This window comes from Tachyglossus aculeatus, chromosome X1 (assembly GCF_015852505.1).
Source record: "Tachyglossus aculeatus isolate mTacAcu1 chromosome X1, mTacAcu1.pri, whole genome shotgun sequence".
NCBI classification, from domain to species: Eukaryota; Metazoa; Chordata; class Mammalia; order Monotremata; family Tachyglossidae; genus Tachyglossus; species Tachyglossus aculeatus.
Window position 1 is genome coordinate 125402672 of NC_052101.1, and position 18917 is coordinate 125421588.

The 18917-nt window shown below is 45.8% G+C and overlaps 1 protein-coding gene across 1 annotated transcript in view; it reads right to left on the reverse strand.

The window, feature by feature from the left end:
• ADAMTS18 (ADAM metallopeptidase with thrombospondin type 1 motif 18) overlaps window positions 1-18917 on the reverse strand; it is a 187193-nt gene that overhangs the window by 79314 nt on the left and 88962 nt on the right. The window contains exons 12-16 of the mRNA XM_038771822.1: window positions 16446-16594; window positions 11067-11239; window positions 6273-6403; window positions 6056-6179; window positions 2707-2951 (exon numbers count right to left, since the gene is read on the reverse strand). Coding sequence (XP_038627750.1) covers window positions 2707-2951; window positions 6056-6179; window positions 6273-6403; window positions 11067-11239; window positions 16446-16594 — 822 coding nt within the window. The remainder of the gene's footprint in view (window positions 1-2706; window positions 2952-6055; window positions 6180-6272; window positions 6404-11066; window positions 11240-16445; window positions 16595-18917) is intronic.

Here is an 18917-nt window from a genome sequence, read left to right on the forward strand (position 1 = left end):
CCCCCTCTAGACTGTAAACTTGTGGGCAGGGAACGTGTCTACCAACTCTGTTATACTGTACTCTCCCAAGTGCTGCTTAGTACAGTGCCCTGTAAACAGTTAGCACTCAGTAAATATGATCGATTGATTTTAATTGTTTCTTTTCCCTGAATTTTGGTCAAACACAAAGCTTTTTTTTTGCCTCCCCCTTCAGTGACCCCAACAACTCCCTAAATAACAAGATGATATAGAAAATGTAGTTCCATGTTCAATCTGGTGTGCAAGAAATTATTTATGAAGATAAAAAAGTCATTCTGCAAAGGCCCCACTGAGAAATTCCATCTTCCTACTCCTCCTGAGCCAAAACCTCATAGGAGATCCTCCTCCTGCAGTCTCCAGCTATTTCTGGGGTGCCTGGCAGTACTTCAGGACAGAAAGACAGCCACTTACTCTTCCAGCATCCTGATTTCACTGCTAAATTAACAGCCAGAAAGACCCAAGTGAACTGCAGTGAATTTTGTGAACAAAAATGCTACCATCTCTTCTATATTTTGGCCAGTCATAGCCCCCTGGCACAGATTCTAGGCTACACACATTAGCTGTCCAGTAATAATAATAATAATAATAATAATAATAATAATAATAATAACAATAATAATAATAATAATAATAATAATAATAATAGTATTTATTAAGCACTTACTATGTGCCAGGCATTGTACTAAGCTCTGGGGTAGATACAAGCAAGTCAGGTTGGACACAGTCCATGTCCCACATAGAGCTCCCAGTCTCAATCCCCATTTTACAGATGAGGGAAGTGAGGCCCAGAGAAGGCGAGTGACTCGACCAAGGTCACACACGAGGCAAGTGTGGGAGCCAGCATTAGAACCCAGGTCCTTTTCACTCCCAGGCCCGTGTACTATCCACTGGGCCATGCTGCTTCTCTACATTTACATACAGCCTTCCCAACTAGTTATAGCATTTATGAATTGAGAAATATCTTCCCAGGTGACATAATTGGTCCTCTGCGTGGCATGGATGTATGCACAAAATTATTGAACAGAATATGTGATTTGGATATCAGACTATAGAGGCAATTGTATCAGCCTCCTCACTTACCTCCCTGCTTCCAGCCTCATTCCTCTTCCGCCTACCATACATTCCTAAGACACCATTCTGCTCAAATCATTCTCCCATCCTCAAAGATCTCCAAAGGCTTATGATCTACTCCTGCACCAAGCAAAGACTCCTGCTTTCAAAGCTCTTCACCAGCTCTCTTCTTATTCTGCCCTCTTTTCCCACTTCACTTCAGCTTCATTCCTCCCACGCTACTCTACTCACTGTGCCTCATTCTCATCTCTTCCATCGTCGATCTCTTGCCTGGAACTCCCTCCTCATTTTACATCCACCCTACCCCAACTCTTCCCATCTTTAAAGCCCATCAGAAATCCACCATGTTCCAGGGGATATTTTCTGAGGAATTTTCTTCTTTCCGGGTCATATCCCTGCAACGACCACCTCACGCACTCCCGTAGCACTTCTATACTTACACACAGTACATGGGAGTTAGGTAAAACTTGGGGTACTCATCTATGATGATGCCACATGAATATGCACAGGACCGTTTCCTCTTACACTGCATCATGCTGTATCCACAAAGGTGTTTGGATACTTAATTCTACCCACAACACATTGTGAATACACATGTTCGGACAGAGCTATGAGCACTGATTTCGTACTCAACTATTTAAGTACTGATTTACTCACTTATCCATCCTGCCCTTCTTTTGTAATTACCAGCAGGGTCTCTCTTTGTCCACCTTACTGGATGGATATAGCTTTGTGCCTGCTGGGCTCCCCCATTAGACTCTAAGTGCCTTGAGGATGGAGATCTCGTCTATCTTCTCTATTATACTTTCCCAAGCATGTAGTACAGTGCTCCGCCCACAGGAGATAATAATAATAATGATGATAACTGTGGTATTTGATAAGTGCTTATTATGTGCCAGGCACTGAAATAAGCGCTGGGGTGGATACTAGCAAATTGGGTTGGACACTGTCCCTGTCCCACGTGGGGCTCACAGTCTCAATCCCTATTTTACAGATGAGGTAACTGAGGCCCAGAGAAGTGAAGTGACTTGCTCCAGGCCACACAGCAGATAAGTGGCGGAGCCGGGATTAGAACCCATGACCTTCTGACTCCTAGGCTTGTGCTGTATCCACTACGCCATGCTGCTTGCCCAGTGATCAATGCATCCTACCGATTGATTTCAGATTGACTGTTGGATTGGTGGGTTACATGGCCAGGTACCAGTGGGCACACGCCCACTGGGAAGGCATACAAAATGAAGGCCAGTAGCAAAGTTGCCCAGCTAGATTGGTTGCTATTTGGATCGAATCCTAGAAGATGCTCAGTGGGACCAGTTCCTGTTTTCAAAAATTAGACTCTCACTGCCCCCAGTTTAGCTCCTTGAGAAATAATGATGGCCTTTGTCTTACCTGATCTACTTATTGTCTAATCCAACCGTGGAGCTTAACCTTAATTGGACTGGAAATACAATGATGGCTGGCCTTTCCAGCCAGTGGGAACTGGCAATTAAATCAGAATGGAATGATGACTCACCGCTCTTCTGTGTTTGGCCTTCAATCGGCCGGAGCACCGAGCGAAAGCTGTCATTGCTAATTCCATGAGGGACATCAACAACAGAACAAACAGGAGGGGCTTACTTCAAACACGAGCGTCTCATTAGTGGGTCCAGCGGCATTTAGACTTTCTGGACGGGAGAAGGAGCGTTGATAGTCAAAGACGGTCCCAGCGAAGGAGAATTCCCCGGGCCAGTCAACGGTCCGGGCCCCGGTTAGATAATATTTTCTCTTCAGATTGCGGACGGCAAGATAACTGGTGGATATTTGCTGTTGGCGGACCTCGATGCTGCGAGCCCCTGGTGGAATAATGACCACTGGATAATATTCTGGAAAGAAGAAATTCAACATTCTTTCTACTGCTGAAGAGAAAAAAGTTTTTTTTTTTTATTCTTAGATTCTACATCCAGGGGGTGGGAGGGAGGGAGAAGCAGGGGAGAAGGGGCAGGCTGAAGTGTTCCCCTATATTATCCCTGATCCCGAAGAAATGCCAATTATCAATTGCCCCGATTTTATGAGGGAGGGGAACTGAGAGACAGGATAAGTGGCCTGGTTGGTAGGGCTCTTGAGCCCTACCAAAATATTGTCTTCACTCACATAATTGTCCCACCCTGATTTATGTGGAGGAAATAAAAGATTTCCTTCGTACAAGTCACTTAACTTCTCTGTGCCTCAGTTGCCTCATCTGTAAAATGGGGATGAAGACTGTGAGCCCCATTTGGGACAACCTGATCACCTTTGTATCTCCCCCAGTGCTTAGAACAGTGCTTGGCACATAGTAAACACTTAACAAATACTATTATTATTATTATTATTATTATTATATTTTTATTTGAAGTGCCCATCTATCTTCTACCTTGGTTCCAGCCACCGGGTCTTAAAAGGGGGGTGCAATTATGGGGTGGGAGGTTGGAGAGGAGGGTGCCCCAGCAATATACTCCAGTTCCTGCAGATTTCTGCAAAGAGCCTTTTCTTGCATTTTTGTGATGTTGTTATGCTATGCTGTATAGTCAATCAGTAGAATTTATTGAGTATTTACTTTGTGCAGAGCCCTGTACTAAGCACTGGGGAGAGTCCAACAGTGCTCTGCACACAGTAAGCACTCAACAAATACGATTGAATGAATATAACAGATTTGGTAGACATGTGCCTACCAACACCCTTCTCCTCAACACGCTATCCAACCTTGGCTTCACAGACTCCGTCCTCTCCTGGTTCTCTTGTTATCTGTCCAGCCGTTCATTCTCAGTCTCTTTTGCGGACTCCTCCTCCCGCTCCCATCCCCTTACTATAGGGGTTCTTCAAGGGTCAGTTCTTGGTCCCCTTCTGTTCTCAATCTACACTCACTCTCTTGGTGAGCTCATTCGCTCCCACGGCTTCAACTATCATCTCTACGCTGATGACACCCAAATCTACATCTCTGCCCCTGCTCTCCCTCCCTCCCTCCAGGCTTGTATCTCCTCCTGCCTTCAGGACATCTCCATCTGGATGTCTGCCCGCCATCTAAAACTCAACATGTCCAAGACTGAACTCCTTATCTTCCCTCCCAAACCCTGCCCTCTCCCTGACTTTCCCATCACTGTCGACGGCACTACCATCCTTCCCGTCTCACAAGCCCCCAACCTTGGTGTCATCCTCGACTCTGCTCTCTCGTTCACCCTTCACATCCAATCCGTCACCAAAACCTGCCGGTCTTACCTCCGCAACATCACCAAGATCCGCCCTTTCCTCCATCCAAACCACTACCCTGCTCTTTCAATCTCTCACCCTATCCCGACTGGATTACTGCATCAGCCTCCTCTCTGATCTCCCATCCTCCTGTCTCTCCCCACTTCAATTCCATACTTCACGCTGCTGCCCAGATCGTCTTTGTGCAGAAACACTCTGGGCATGTTACTCCCCTTCTCAAAAATCTCCAGTGGCTACCAATCAACCTATGCATCAGGCAGAAACTTCTCACCCTCGGCTTCAAGGCTTTCCATCACCTCACCCCCTCCTACCTCACCTCCTTTCTCTCCTTCTACAGCCCAGCCTGCATCCTCCGCTCCTCTGCTGCTAATCTCCTCACTGTGCCTCATTCTCGCCTGTCCCGCCGTCGACCCCCAGCCCACGTCCTCCCCCTGGCCTGGAATGCCCTCCCTCTGCACATCCGCCAAGCTAGCTCTCTTCCTCCCTTCAAAGCCCTACTGAGAGCTCACCTCCTCTAGGAGGCCTACCCAGACTGAGCCCCCTCCTTCCTCTCCCCCTCCTCCCACTCCCCATTCCCCCCGCCTTACCTCCTTCCCCTCCCCACGGCACCTGTATATATGTATATATGTTTGTACATATTTACTACTCTATTTATTTTATTTTTACATATTTATTCTATTTATTTTATTTTGTTAATATGTTTTGTTTTGTTCTCTGTCTCCCCCTTCTAGACTGTGAGCCCACTGTTGAGTAGGGACCGTCTCTATATGTTGCCAACTTGTACTTCCCAAGCGCTTAGTACAGTGCTCTGCACACAGTAAGTGCTCAGTAAATACAATTGAATGAATGAATGTGCCCTGCCCACAATGAATTTACTGTGTAACCTGCAAAACGTAACATTACCTCCGTTGTTTCCGTGTCAGCACAGGGTGTCTCCTAGTCATTGTGTCATCACTGGCCACCCTACCATAGATGGTTTCCACTCATCTTAGAGTATATGTAATGCCTCAATTCTATTTTCTTATTTTATAAATTAATTTTATCCATCAGAGAACCTGGCCATCATTAAAAACCCAGTGATGGATCTGAGTATCCCTTAATTGTAAGCTCTTTGAAGGCAGGGATTGTTTCTATTTTAGTACACTTTCGCAAGTGCTTAGTAGAGTGTGCCACACCCAGGAAGTGCTCAATAAGCACTATTAATAGTAATAATAATAATAATTGTGGTATTTGTTGAAGCATTTACTATATGCCAGGCACTATACTAAACACTGGGGTAGATACAAGCAAATCAGGCTGGTTACAGTCCCTGATCCACATCTGTCTCACAGTCTTAATCCCCATTTTGCAGACGAGGTAACTGAGGCACAAAGAAGTGAGGTGGCTCACCCAAGTTCACACAGCAGACAAGTGGCGGAGCTGGGATTAGAACCCAGGTCCTCTGACTCCCGGGCCCGTGCTCTATCCACTAGGTCATGCTGCTTCACTAATGATTGGCTAACATGTTGCTTGGAAATCAAACCAGCAACAACATCTCTGGACTCTCCTGTTATCCACCCTGCCAATGGCTGCCCGAGCCCCAGGAATGATGGGATTGTTCATTTGATTCTCCCGTTGACAGTTCCTGGGTTACCTGCAACCCACCCAGGAGCTACCATGGAGAACAGGCTCCCGTCCATACCGTCCCAATTTTCTGACAGAAGCAGGCTTATGCCCCAGTTATCTGGAAAAAAGCTTCCCTCACCATTTGCTTTATGTTGATTCAGGTACAGGCCTTTATAAAACTTGCAGGTCGAATTGTCTCCCTTGCAAACACCACAGGCATCCACGACAGCTTTGGAACTCAGTCTGTGATCACATCCCACCGGCTAGAACCAAAAACCAGGCATGAGAAACCCAGAGGCGAGGGAAGCTGTGTATTTTCAAAATTTTTCTTTTGATCACAGGATTAGTGCTCTTACTTCGCAGATTCCGTCGATGCACACATCATATTTGTTAGGGGTACATGGCGTTCCGTCTTTCACTTTGCCAGACATTGCAAAAAAAAATTCAAAGTCTTCAGCTTTGCAGTAGAGTTTGCACCTATCTGCCTCTGAAAGATATATGAACACTGAATTGATTAAGAGGGGGCTTTACTTAATGCCGAATGTCCAGGGCAATGGGAAGAAAGTCACGGGGCTAAATCGAATGAGCTGTTAGAGTGGCTAGAAGAGCCTTTTGACAACCAAATGCCTGGCCATTTTAAGTGGCCATAAAGGCAACTGGGATCAGGAAGCTCTTCCCGAGTGTTAATTTGTGGTATTTTTAAAAAAAATCACACCCCAAATTAGGAGTAAAACTATTATTCCAACTACATTCTAGAAGGAAATAAAAATCATCCTTTTTTCTACCTTCTCTCTGTCTCTTTCTCATATTTATGGAACATGGGTTTGACTCTGCATTTAAAAGGCTTAGTAGATTGTCTTGGGGGGCCACCTTATATTGTCTCAAGAGGCCTAGAGTAGAATTTCCCTGGCCAAGGAGAACACCAAGGTTTTGGGCTTGTGAGAGAGGAAGGATGGTGGTGCTGTCTACAGCGATGGGAAAGCCAGAGGAAGGACAAGGTTGGGGAGGGTAGATACAGAGTTTTGTTATAGACATGTTAAGTTTGAGGTGATGGAAGGACATCCAAGTAGAGATGTCTTGAAGGCAGGAGGAAATGCAAGACTGCAGAGAAGGAAAGAGATCCAGGCTGGAGATGTAGATGTGGGAATGATCCGCATAGAGGTGGTAATTGAAGCCATGTGGGGGACCCAGAACTGAACCTTGAGTGACACCCACAGATAGGAGGTGGGAGGCAGAGGAGGAGGCCACTAAAGAGACTGAGAATGAGTGCCCAGAGATATAAGAGGAGAACCAGGAGAGGAGGGTGTCAGCGAAACTGAGGTTGGATAATGTTCTCAAGAGAGTTACCATGCAACACCCCTGTGGGGCAATGGTACATGATCCCATGAGACCTAGAATAGAAAGTCCCTGGGGAGCTACCACACATAGTCCCAGGAGGCCTATATTATTAAATGTCCCTGAGAGGCCACCATACACTGTACACAGAGGACAAAGGAAGAATGTCCCTGAGGAGCCACCATATAATGTCCCAAGAGAGCTACCATAGAATCTCCTGGAAGGTTCACCATATTTTTTTCCAGTGGGGCTACTGTAGAATGTCCCTGAGTATCCACCATAAATTGTCCTAAGAGGCTTATATTAGAATTCATTCAATCGTATTTATTAAGCACTTACTGTGTGCAGAGCACTGTCCTAAGTGCTTGGGAAGTGGCGGAATCGGTTAGTGTGTTCGGCTGTTAAACGAAAGGTTGGTGGTTCGAGCCCACCCGGGAACAATGGTCTCCTTTCTTAAGAGAAGCAGCGTGGCTCAATGGAAAGAGCATGGGCTTTGGAGTCAGAGGTCATGGGTTCGAAATCCGACTCTACCAGTTGTCAGCTGTGTGAGTTTGGGCGTCACTTAACTTCCCTGTGCCTCAGTTCCCTCATCTGTAAAATGGAGATTAAAGACCGTGAGCCCTCTGTGGGACAACCTGATCACCTTGTAACCTTCCCAGTGCTTAGAACAATGCTTTGCACATAGTAAATGCTTAATAAATGCTATTATCTTCTAGACTGAGCCCGTTGTTGGGTAGGGACCGTTTCTATATGTTGCCAACTTGTACTTCCCAAGAGCTTAGTACAGTGCTCTGCACACAGTAAGTGCTCAATAAATACGATTGAATGAATGAATAAGACAATAAACAGGGACATTCCCTGCCCACAATGAGCTCACAGTCTAAAGGATGTCCCTTGGTGGTGACCATATATAGTCCCAAGAGGCCTATAGCAGAATAATAATAATTCTGCTCTTTGTTAAATGAGTACCATGTGTCAATCCCTATTCTATTCTAAACGTTGGGATTAAGACTGTGAGCCCCACGTGGGATGCCCTGATTACCTTGTATCCACTTCAGCGCTTAGAACAGTACTTAGCACATAGTAAGCTCTTAACAAATACCATCATTATTATTAATTATTATTATTTTACCAGTTAATCAGGTTGGACAGAATCAATCAATCAGTATCATTTATTTATTTTTATACTTCTTGTCAATAGTATTTGGTAAGCGCCTACTATGTGCCAGGCACTGTTCTAAGCGCTGGGGTAGATACAAGGTTTTCAGGCCAGACACAGTCCCTAACCCATGTAGTACAGTGCTCTGCACACAGTAAGCGCTCAATAAATATGACTGACTGAATGAATGAATGAATGGGGCTCACAGTCTAAGTAGGAAGGAGAGCAGGCTTTGAATTCCCATCCTCTAGACTGTTAGCTCACTGTGGGCAGGTAATGTGTCTGTTTATTGTTGTATTGTATTTTCCCAAGCACTTACCACAGTGCTCTGCACACAGTAAGCACTCAATAAATATGACTGAATGAATGGATTTCACAGTTGAAGGAACGGAGAAGTTAAGTGATTGGCCCAAGGTCACATCACAGCAAAGGGGCAGAGTGGGATTAAAACCCAAGTCCTGTGACTCCCAGGCCCGTGCCCTTTCCACATGGCACACAGTTCCACAATATAACATAATTACAATAACAACATAATAATATTTATTAAGTGCTTATTATGTTCCACACACTGTTCTAAGCATTGGGGTAAATAATTAGATCAGACACAGTCCCTGTCCTACATGGGGCCCACAGTTTAAAAGGGAGGCAGAACAAGTATCTTATCCCCATTGTTCAGATGAGAAAGCCGAAGCCCAGATAAGTTAAGTGACGCACCCCAGGTTACACAACAGTTGAGTGGCAGAGGCTGGCCTAGAACCAAAGTCTCCTCCTCATCATCATCAATCGTATTTATTGAGCACTTACTATGTGCAGAGCACTGTATTAAGCGCTTGGGAAGTACAAATTGGCAGCATATAGAGACAGTCCCTACCCAACAGTGGGCTCACAGTCTAAAAGGGGGAAATGGGACTCCCAGTCCCATGTTCCTTTCCCCTAGGCCACCCTGCCGCTACCTGTCTATATGATCATATTTGTGATGACATTTACCATGCGCCTACATATGGTGGAAACGTTTACATTTGAATGCTTTAACTACCGGACCTCTAAAATTTCACAAGCCTGTGTTGGTTTGGACAACTCATTCCTGTTAATAACTAATACACTCAAGAGGCTAGACCATGGAAACATCAACGGTTAATTTTGAAATTCAAGTATACTTCAAGCCCAGGATGATTACGGCTTCTAGCTGCAGGAGCAAGGGGGTATTGCAAGATAAATGTAAAAATGTCAAAAGAGAGAGGGGAACCAAAATGATCTGAGGAATCCAGGCAAGCTGTAAAACTTGCTCTTCCATGCACAACCACCAAAGCCCACTACTAGGCTCCCAATTCATATGATCCAGGCAGATTGTGGTGTTTGTTAATCAATCAATCAATCGTATTTATTGAGTGCTTACTGTGTGCAGAGCACTGTACTAAGCACTTAGAAAGTACAAGTTGGCAACATATAGAGATGGTCCCTACCCAACAGTGGGCTCACAGTCTAGAAGGGGGAGACAGAGAACAAAACAAAACATATTAACAAAATAAATAGAATAGATATGTACAAGTAAAATAAACAAATAGAGTAATAAATACGTACAAACATATATACATATATACAGGTGCTGTGGGGAAGGGAAGGAGGTAAGGTGGGGGGGTGGAGAGGGGGAGGAGGGGGAGAGGATGGAGGGGGCTCAGTCTGGGAAGGCCTCCTGGAGGAGGTGAGCTCTCAGTAGGGCCTTGAAGGGAGGAAGAGAGCTAGCTTGGCGGATGTGGGGAGGGAGGGCATTCCAGGCCAGGGGGATGACGTGGGCCGGGGGTCGACGGCGGGACAGGTAAGAACGAGGCACGGTGAGGAGATTAGTGGCAGAGGAGCAGAGGGTGCAGGCTGGGCTATAGGAGGAGAGAAGGGAGGTGAGGTAGGAGGGGGCGAGGTGATGGAGAACCTTGAAGCCGAGGGTGAGGAGTTTCTGCCTGATGCGCAGGTTGATTGGTAGCCACTGGAGATTTTTGAAGAGGGGAGTAATATGCCCAGAGCATTTCTGGACAAAGACAATCCAGGCAGTGGCGTTAAGTGCTTACTGTGTGCCAGGCGATGTACCAAGCGCTGGGGGTGGGGGTGGGGGCGGTAGGTGGGAATACAGGCAAATCAGGTTGGACACAGTCACTGTCCCACATCGGGCTCAGTCTTAATCTCCCTTTTAGAGATGAGGTAACCGAGGCCTAGAGAATAATAATAATAATGATGGCATTTATTAAGCACTTACTATGTGCAAAGCACTGTTCTAAGCTCTGGGAGGATACAAGGTGATCAGGTTGTCCCACGGAGGGCTCACAGTTAATCCCCATTTTATAGATGAGGGAACTGAGGCACAGAGAAGTTAAGTGATATTGCCCAAAGTCACACAGCTGACAGTTGACAGAGCCAGGATTTGAACCCATGACCACTGACTCCAAAGCCCGGGCTCTTTTCCACTGAGCCATGCTGCTTCTCAAGTGAAGTGAAGTGACTTGCCCATGGTCACACAACAGACAAGTGGCAGAGCAGGGATTAGAACCCATGACCTTCTGACTCCCAGGCCAGTGTTCTATCCACTACGCCATGCTGCTTCTCTGTTTCTACCGTAACCCCAAGGGCATTTTTTGCTTTGTTAAGGGCAACACAATCAAATTACCTTCCACTTTAGTATAGGGTTTCCATTTGTAGTACTGGCCTCTGAAAGCCTTACTGTTGTACTCTGCGCACTGCTGCAGGCGGAAATCCAGGCTCTCCGGTGAGCAGGGTTGAACATTGCACAGCTGATAAAAGCGGCCCGAGCCTTGGCAGAACCGGCCACCAAACTGAGGCCTGCAATAGAGACAGGCCAATCAGTTTTCCCCACTGAAGAGTCCCAGGAGCTGGAGATTGGCCATTCATGCCATTGGACAAGCGAGTATAAATCAAGAGCACTGAGATGTTACCCCCACTTCCCCACTATCTGCTCAAGAAACTGCATTCTGTTGAAAGCAAAAAGATGAAGTTTAACTACAAGCTAAATGTTTGATGCTTATTCCTCACTTGGGTGAATTGGACAATGAAAACAATGAGCTAATTATTCGGTCAGTGCTCAGCACTGGAGGCTCCCTGGAGGTTTGGGAATAGGATTCAATGAAATGGAAGCCTCGGGTTTTGACTCCCCATCCCTCCAGCCCTCTTCCCTCCCCACCCCCCACCCCCCACCGGCCCCAAAACCATTATGTTTGAGAGGCCTGGCCAATGAAGGGGCCCTTTTCTGGGGAATTTTTGATTTCCCAACCAAGTTCTGAGAACTTGACCTATTATGCCCCAGCCTACCTAGCCGTCTTTTAGGGAAATCCTTCCCCTTCCTAAAGGGCAAAGGCATTTTTGAATCCTCCTAAATTTAGTAAACAACCAGGAGCCTCCTTTCTGTTATTAATACTGACATTACAATCTTGGAGCCAGAGAATTGATGTGTTTTTCAACTGTCCACTGCATATTAGCATGGGACTCAGCCTTCCTAGGAGCACCAGGGAAGCTTGAGATGTCACCAACTGAATGCAGGTTAAAGAGCCTGCAACAGTAGGAACAATTCTATCCAGTCCTGATGACTTCACTGCCCATTTTCATCTTGGGGTTTGCAACTCTAAGCACAATCTAGCTATCATTCTTGAACATCTAAGGCCCTTTTTTTGTTATTCAGGGTTGGGATTGTAGCATATGTAGTAATGCAGGCTGATTTTGCTCCCTTAATTTTCCGCCTTGCCAAGCAAATGCCATTTTCCTGATCGATTCCTACAGTGTATTACTGATAGGTCAGGTCAATCAATCAATCAATCAATCATATTTATTGAGTGCTTACTGTGTGCAGAGCACTGTACTAAGTGTTTAGGAAGTACAAGTTGGCAACATATAGAGACAGTCCCTACCCAACAGTGGGCTCACAGCCTAGAAGCCTTTCTTAATAAGGACAAAATGAGGAATATTTAAGAATGATTTTGACAGAGGATAATAATAATAATAATTAAGGTATTTGTTAAGTGCTTACTATGTTCATTCATTCATTCATTCAATCGTATTTATTGAGTGCTTACTGTGTGCACAGCATTGTACTAAGCACTTGGAAAGTACAATTTAGCAACAATTTGGCCAAGCGCTGTTCTAAGCACTGGGGTAGATACAAGGTAATCAGATTATCCCACATGGGGCTCGCAGTCTTAATCCCCATTTCACAGATGAGGTAACTGAGGCACAGAGAAGTTATGCTCACAGTCTTAATCCCCATTTCACAGATGAGGTAACTGAGGCACAGAGAAGTTATGTGGCTTGCCCAAGGCCACGTAGCCGACACGTTGCAGAGCCATGATTAGAACCCAAGTCCTCTGACTCCCAAACCCGTGTTCTTTCCACTAAGCCACACAAATCAAACAGTGGTTCTTAGTGAGGTCTTCTTGTGCGCAGAGCATTGTTCTAAGCACTTGGAAAAGGATCATATAATAGAGTTGGTAGACATGATAATCAAACATGATCCCTCGAAATAAGTTCCCTTGAAATATGCTAAGATCTGACCCCTGGCATACCAAAAAAAGGGCTCAGTTTTCATTATCCCTAGTCTCAGAGGAAATGAGTGACTCCAGTCAATTTTCACTTTGTGCACAACACTGCACTAAACACTTGGGGCAGCACAATTAGAGTTAGTAGACACGATCTCAACCAATGTGTTTTTGGAAGTTGTGTCATTCCCCTAAAAGCAACAGTCAAAACCAAATACAGTTTCAGAACTCTAACTTTGATTAAGGAAATCATTAAAATGTTAACCTTGAAAACCCACCAGGCTTCTCACATGGGAAAATGAAAATGTTTATGTGGAGCCCTCTGACTACAACCAAACGTTTAAACTTAAGTAAGAAACAAATCAACAACTATACTAGGAAAAGAAGACTTCTCGAAAACAAAATGCAATGAGTAACTAATTCAATCATCTTGGGACAGGTAACAGTCTAATCACTTGTATTCATGGCTTAATGCAGATTTCTTTCCAGTCAACATTGTTCTGATTAGTTTTCATTTGGTTTACAAAGATAAAATTGCCCAAGTGGGATTATTTCTGATGATGAATTCTTTTATGAAAATATTTCTAAAATGACATTCCAATATTTCCACAAACTTTGCCCCTTTTTGAGGAGAAACACACAATTCCACAAGATAAATTAGGCCTTGATCAAAATCTCTTGGGGGCCAAGTTATTAAATTAGGTCATCAACTTTCTCCTCGGGAAAATATTGAGATGTTGAATGGTTTTGATGTATGAAAAGCAGATCCAGGAAATTACACTGCAGAGATGTATGGGAACATAATGATTTTAACAAATTTCCCCCAGTTTCAGGGCCCACTCAGGGCCCAGCATTTTAGAGGCTTAGTGATAGAGTTAATTACACCAGGTGATTCATTCATTCATTCAATCATATTTATTGAGCGCTTACTGTGTGTAGAGCACTGTACTAAGCGCTTGGGGAGTACAAGTTGGCAACATATAGAGACGGTCCCTACCCAACAGTGGACTCACAGTCTAGAAGGAAATCTTCCATTCCATCTGATGTGGCTGTTCTCTGTGAGGAGATTAGACCTATCCCGATCAATGGTAGTGTTAGGATGGCTGACATTTGACATAAAGTTTTGGGCCTGCACACTCCAAAGGAGTCAAAGGTTGGAATTGGTCAGTTCGGTGGGATGGGTCAGTTCATTCAATCGTATTTATTGAGTGCTTACTGTGTGTAAAGCACTATACTGAGAGCTTGGGAAAGTACAAAATAACAATAAACAGACATTTCCTGCCCACGACGAACCCACAGCCTGACAGAAGCACAAAAAGCAAGATAATGGGACCAGTGCAGTTACCAGTAGCAGCACAAAAGTAAATATAACCCAAGGGGATTATGCAATCAGTACTGGCATAAAGGAGAACAATAGGATTGCAACAAGAATAGATGATCCCATCATCTCTAGGAAGAGTATTGAAAACAAAAATATTGCACAGGGGCAGAAAATCTCCCTGCTGTCTCCGGTCAGTCAAATAGGAGTTCTCTCCAAGTACAGAGGTCCTACCTGTGAAACTGACCATGACCTTTTTCCAGAACTCTGCAGACCTTTGACCAGGGGACACCCTGAAATATTTGGACACATCTCACCAACGTCTCAGACCTCCCACAGTGACATCACAGGTGAGACGGTCTGCTTTCGGGGCAGAATCTGGGAGGGGCAAGGGATGTTAGATGAGGTAAGGGGGCTTGGGAGGCAGTGATTTTCACTCTGTGGGCCAGAGTCCTCTAGTCAATGCACCAGTGTGGGGCAAGCCAGTGAAGTGCATTGGGCCTCCTGACATGTTGTTTGATTCTTGGAATGGTAATTAAACTGGGTGACGGGGGCGTTCTTCCCATTTTCAGGGGTTTCTCCTGTGGAAAGATTGCTCTTGGAAGGCAGTCATTGGCAACAAGTGGTAATAATAATAATAACAGTGGTATTTGTTAAGCACTTACTATGTGCCAGGCACTATACTAAATGCTGGGGTGACTACAAGGGTTGGACACAGTCTCCGTCCCACATGGGACTCAGCCTCAATCCTCATTTTCCAGAGGAGGTAACTGAGGCACAGAGAAATTAAGTGACTTGCCCAAGGTCATACAGTAGACAAGCGGCAGAGTCAGGATTAGAACCCATGATTTCCTGACTCCCAGGCCTGTGCTCTATCTGCTACACGATGCCGCTTCTCTAGTAGAATAGAACAGTGCTTTGCACATAGTAAGTGCTTAACAAATGCCATTATTATTAGTAGTAGTAATAGTAGTAGTAATAATAGAAGTACTGGAAGTGGATGAGATAGTGGAAGCAGTAGTAGTAATAAGCACTTTAATTCTCATTCCAGCCCCACAGCTCTTTTGTAAATATCTTTACACTCTACTTCTCCTATCTGTCATTTATTTTAATGTCTGTCTCCCCCTATGGACTAAGTTCCTTGTGGGCAGGGATCGTGCCTACCAACTTCATTGGATTGTACTTTATCAAGCGCTGAGAACAATACTCTGCAGAGAGTAAAGGTTCAATAAATACCATTGATTGACTGTATTTAATGAGCACCCACTTGGCAAAGGTAGGTAAAAAAAGTTGGCTGGCAGCAGGCTCCCAGCCCGCTGGTAAACCCTTGTGAGAAGCTCTAGACTGTAAGTTCACTGTGGGCAGGGAATGTGTCCGCTATATTGTTATATTGTACTCTCCCTCTCTAGACTGTAAGTTCTTTGTGGGCAGGGAATGTGTCTGTTTATTGTTTTACTGTAGTCTCCCAAGCACTTAGTAATAATAATAATGATAATGATGGCATTTATTAAGCGCTTACTATGTGCAAAGCACTGTTCTAATCGCTGGGGAGGTTACAAGGTGATCAGGTTGTCCCACGGGGGGCTCACAGTCTTCATCCCCATTTTACAGATGAGGGAACTGCGGCACAGAGAAGTGAAGTGACTTGCCCAAAGCCACACAGCTGACAAGTGGCAGAGCCAGGATTAGAACCCATGACCTCTAACTCCAAAGCCCGGCTCTTTCCACTGAGCCATGCTGCTTCTCTCACTGTACTGTCCCAAGTACAGTGCTCTGCACACAGTAAGCACTCAATAAATACACCTGAATGAATGGATCAGTATTGTTCTCTCACAAGTGCTTAGTATAGTGCTCTGCACACCATAAGCGCTCAATACATATGATTGACTTCCAAGCCCTTAGTACAGTGAGAAAGAATCCCTCAGGCTAAACAGCCTTAGACCCCCGCCGCTCTTAGGTAAGCGGCAGCTGACCTGGATGCCTGGATCAAAGCAGTTGCACTGGCATGAACACTGGCACGGTGGCATGCGGAGAAAGGAACAGGGCCAGCAAGTCACAGTGTTGGCTGGCCACTGGTGCTCAGATAAACCACCTCTTCAGAATGAAACAGATTGCAGCCATTACCAATGGACTCCACTCCCAGGTTCTGCCACCCCCCTCCCCTTCCCCACCCAGGCCCCCTTACTTGGGGTTATTGCAGTGTCTTTCTTGGTACGTAACTCCTCCTCCACATGTCCGAGAACATTCCGACCACTCTGACCATACTGACCACTGGCCATTCACTGGTGCAGGACCGTGTTCTCCATATTTGACACACTGACCTCTTCTACACCACTGTTGAAAGAATGTGGACACAATTCCCATTAGAGATGGTTTTTTTATGGTTTTTGTTAATCAATCAATCAATCGTATTTATTGAGCGCTTACTGTGTGCAGAGCACTGTACTAAGCGCTTGGGAAGTACAAGTTGGCAACATATAGAGACAGTCCCTACCCAACAGTGGGCTCACAGTCTAGAAGGGGGAGAGAGAGAACAAAACCAAACATATTAACAAAATAAAATAAATAGAATAGATATGTACAAGTAAAATAAGTAACTAAATAGAGTAATAAATATGTGCAAACATATATACATATATACAGGTGCTGTGGGGATGGGAAGGAGGTAAGACGGGGGCTGGAGGGGGGGCGAGGGGGAGAGGAAGGAGGGGGCTCAGTCTGGGAAGGCCTCCTGGAGGAGGTGAGCTCTCAGTAGGGCCTTGAAGGGAGAAAGAGAGCTAGCTTGGCGGATGTGCAGAGGGAGGGCATTCCAGGCCAGGGGGATAACGTGGGCCAGGGGTCGACGGCGGGACAGGCGAGAACGAGGCACGGTGAGGAGATTAGCGGCAGAGGAGCGGAGGGTGCGGGCTGGGCTGTAGAAGGAGAGAAGGGAGGAGAGGTAGGAGGGGGCGAGGTGATGGAGAGCCTTGAAGCTGAGGGTGAGGAGTTTCTGCCTGATGCGCAGATTGATTGGTAGCCACTGGAGATTTTTGAGACTTTTAAACTGTGAGCCCACTGTTGGGTAGGGACTGTCTCTATATGTTGCCAACTTGTACTTCCCAAGTGCTTAGTACAGTGCTCTGCACACAGTAAGCACTCAATAAATATGATTGATTAATTGATTGATTAACATGCCCAGAGCGTTTCTGGACAAAGACAATCCGGGCGGCAGCATGAAGTATGGATTGAAGTGGGGAGAGACACGAGGATGGGAGATCAGAGAGAAGGCTGATGTAGTAATAATAATAATGATAATCATGATGGCATTTATTAAGTGCTTACTATGTGCAAAGCACTAGCGCTTAGTACAGTGCTCTGCACATAGTAAGCGCTCAATAAATACGATTGATGATGTTCTAAGCGCTGGGGAAGTTACAAGGTGAAGGTGTAGTAGTCCAGATGGGATAGGATGAGAGCTTGAACGAGCAGGGTAGCAGTTTGGATGTAGAGGAAAGGGTGGATCTTGGCAATGTTGCGGAGCTGAGACCGGCAGGTTTTGGTGACGGCTTGGATGTGAGGGGTGAATGAGAGAGCGGAGTCGAGGATGACACCAAGGTTGCGGGCTTGTGAGATGGGAAGGATGGTAGTGCCGTCAACAGTGATGGGAAAGTCAGGGAGAGGGCAGGGTTTGGGAGGGAAGACAAGGAGTTCAGTCTTGGACATGCTGAGTTTTAGGTGGCGGGCAGACATCCAAATGGAGATGTCCTGAAGGCAGGAGGAGATGCGAGCCTGGAGGGAGGGGGAGAGAGGAGGGGCAGAGATGTAGATTTGGGTGTCATCAGCGTAGAGATGATAGTTGAAGCCGTTGGAGCGAATGAGGTCACCAAGGGAGTGAGTGTAGATCGAGAACAGAAGGGGACCAAGAACTGAACCTTGGGGAACCCCCACAGTAAGGGGATGGGAGGGGGAGGAGGAGCCTGCAAAAGAGACTGAGAATGAACGACTGGAGAGATAAGAGGAGAACCAGGAGAGGACGGAGTCTGTGAAGCCAAGGTTGGATAGAGTGTTGAGGAGAAGGGGGTGGTCCACAGTGTCGAAGGCAGCTGAGAGGTCAAGGAGGATTAGGATAGAGTATGAGCCGTTGGATTTGGCAAGCAGGAGGTCATTGGTGACCTTTGAGAGGGCAGTTTCTGTGGAATGTAGGGGACAGAAGCCAGACTGGAGGGGGTCGAAAAGAGAGTTGGTGTTGAGGAATTTGAGGCAGCGTGTGTAGACAACTCGTTCAAGGAGTTTGGAAAGGAATGGTAGGAGGGATATGGGGCGATAACTAGAAGGTGAGGTGGGGTCAAGAGAGGGTTTTTTTAGGATGGGAGAGACATGGGCATGTTTGAAGGTAGAGGGGAAGGAACCAGTGGAGATTGAGCGGTTGTTAAGCGTTTGCTATGAGCCAGGCACTGTACTAAGCGCTGGGGTAGATACAAGCTAGTCAGGTTAGACATAGTCCTTGTCCCACATGGGACTCACAGTCTTAATCCCCATTTTACAGATAAGGGAACTGAGGCCCAGAGTAGTTAAGTAACTTGCCCCAAGGTTTCACAGCTGACTAGTGGTGGAGTCAGTATTAGAACCCAGGTCCTCTGACTGCCTGTGTGCTCTTTCCACTAGGCCACTCTGCTTC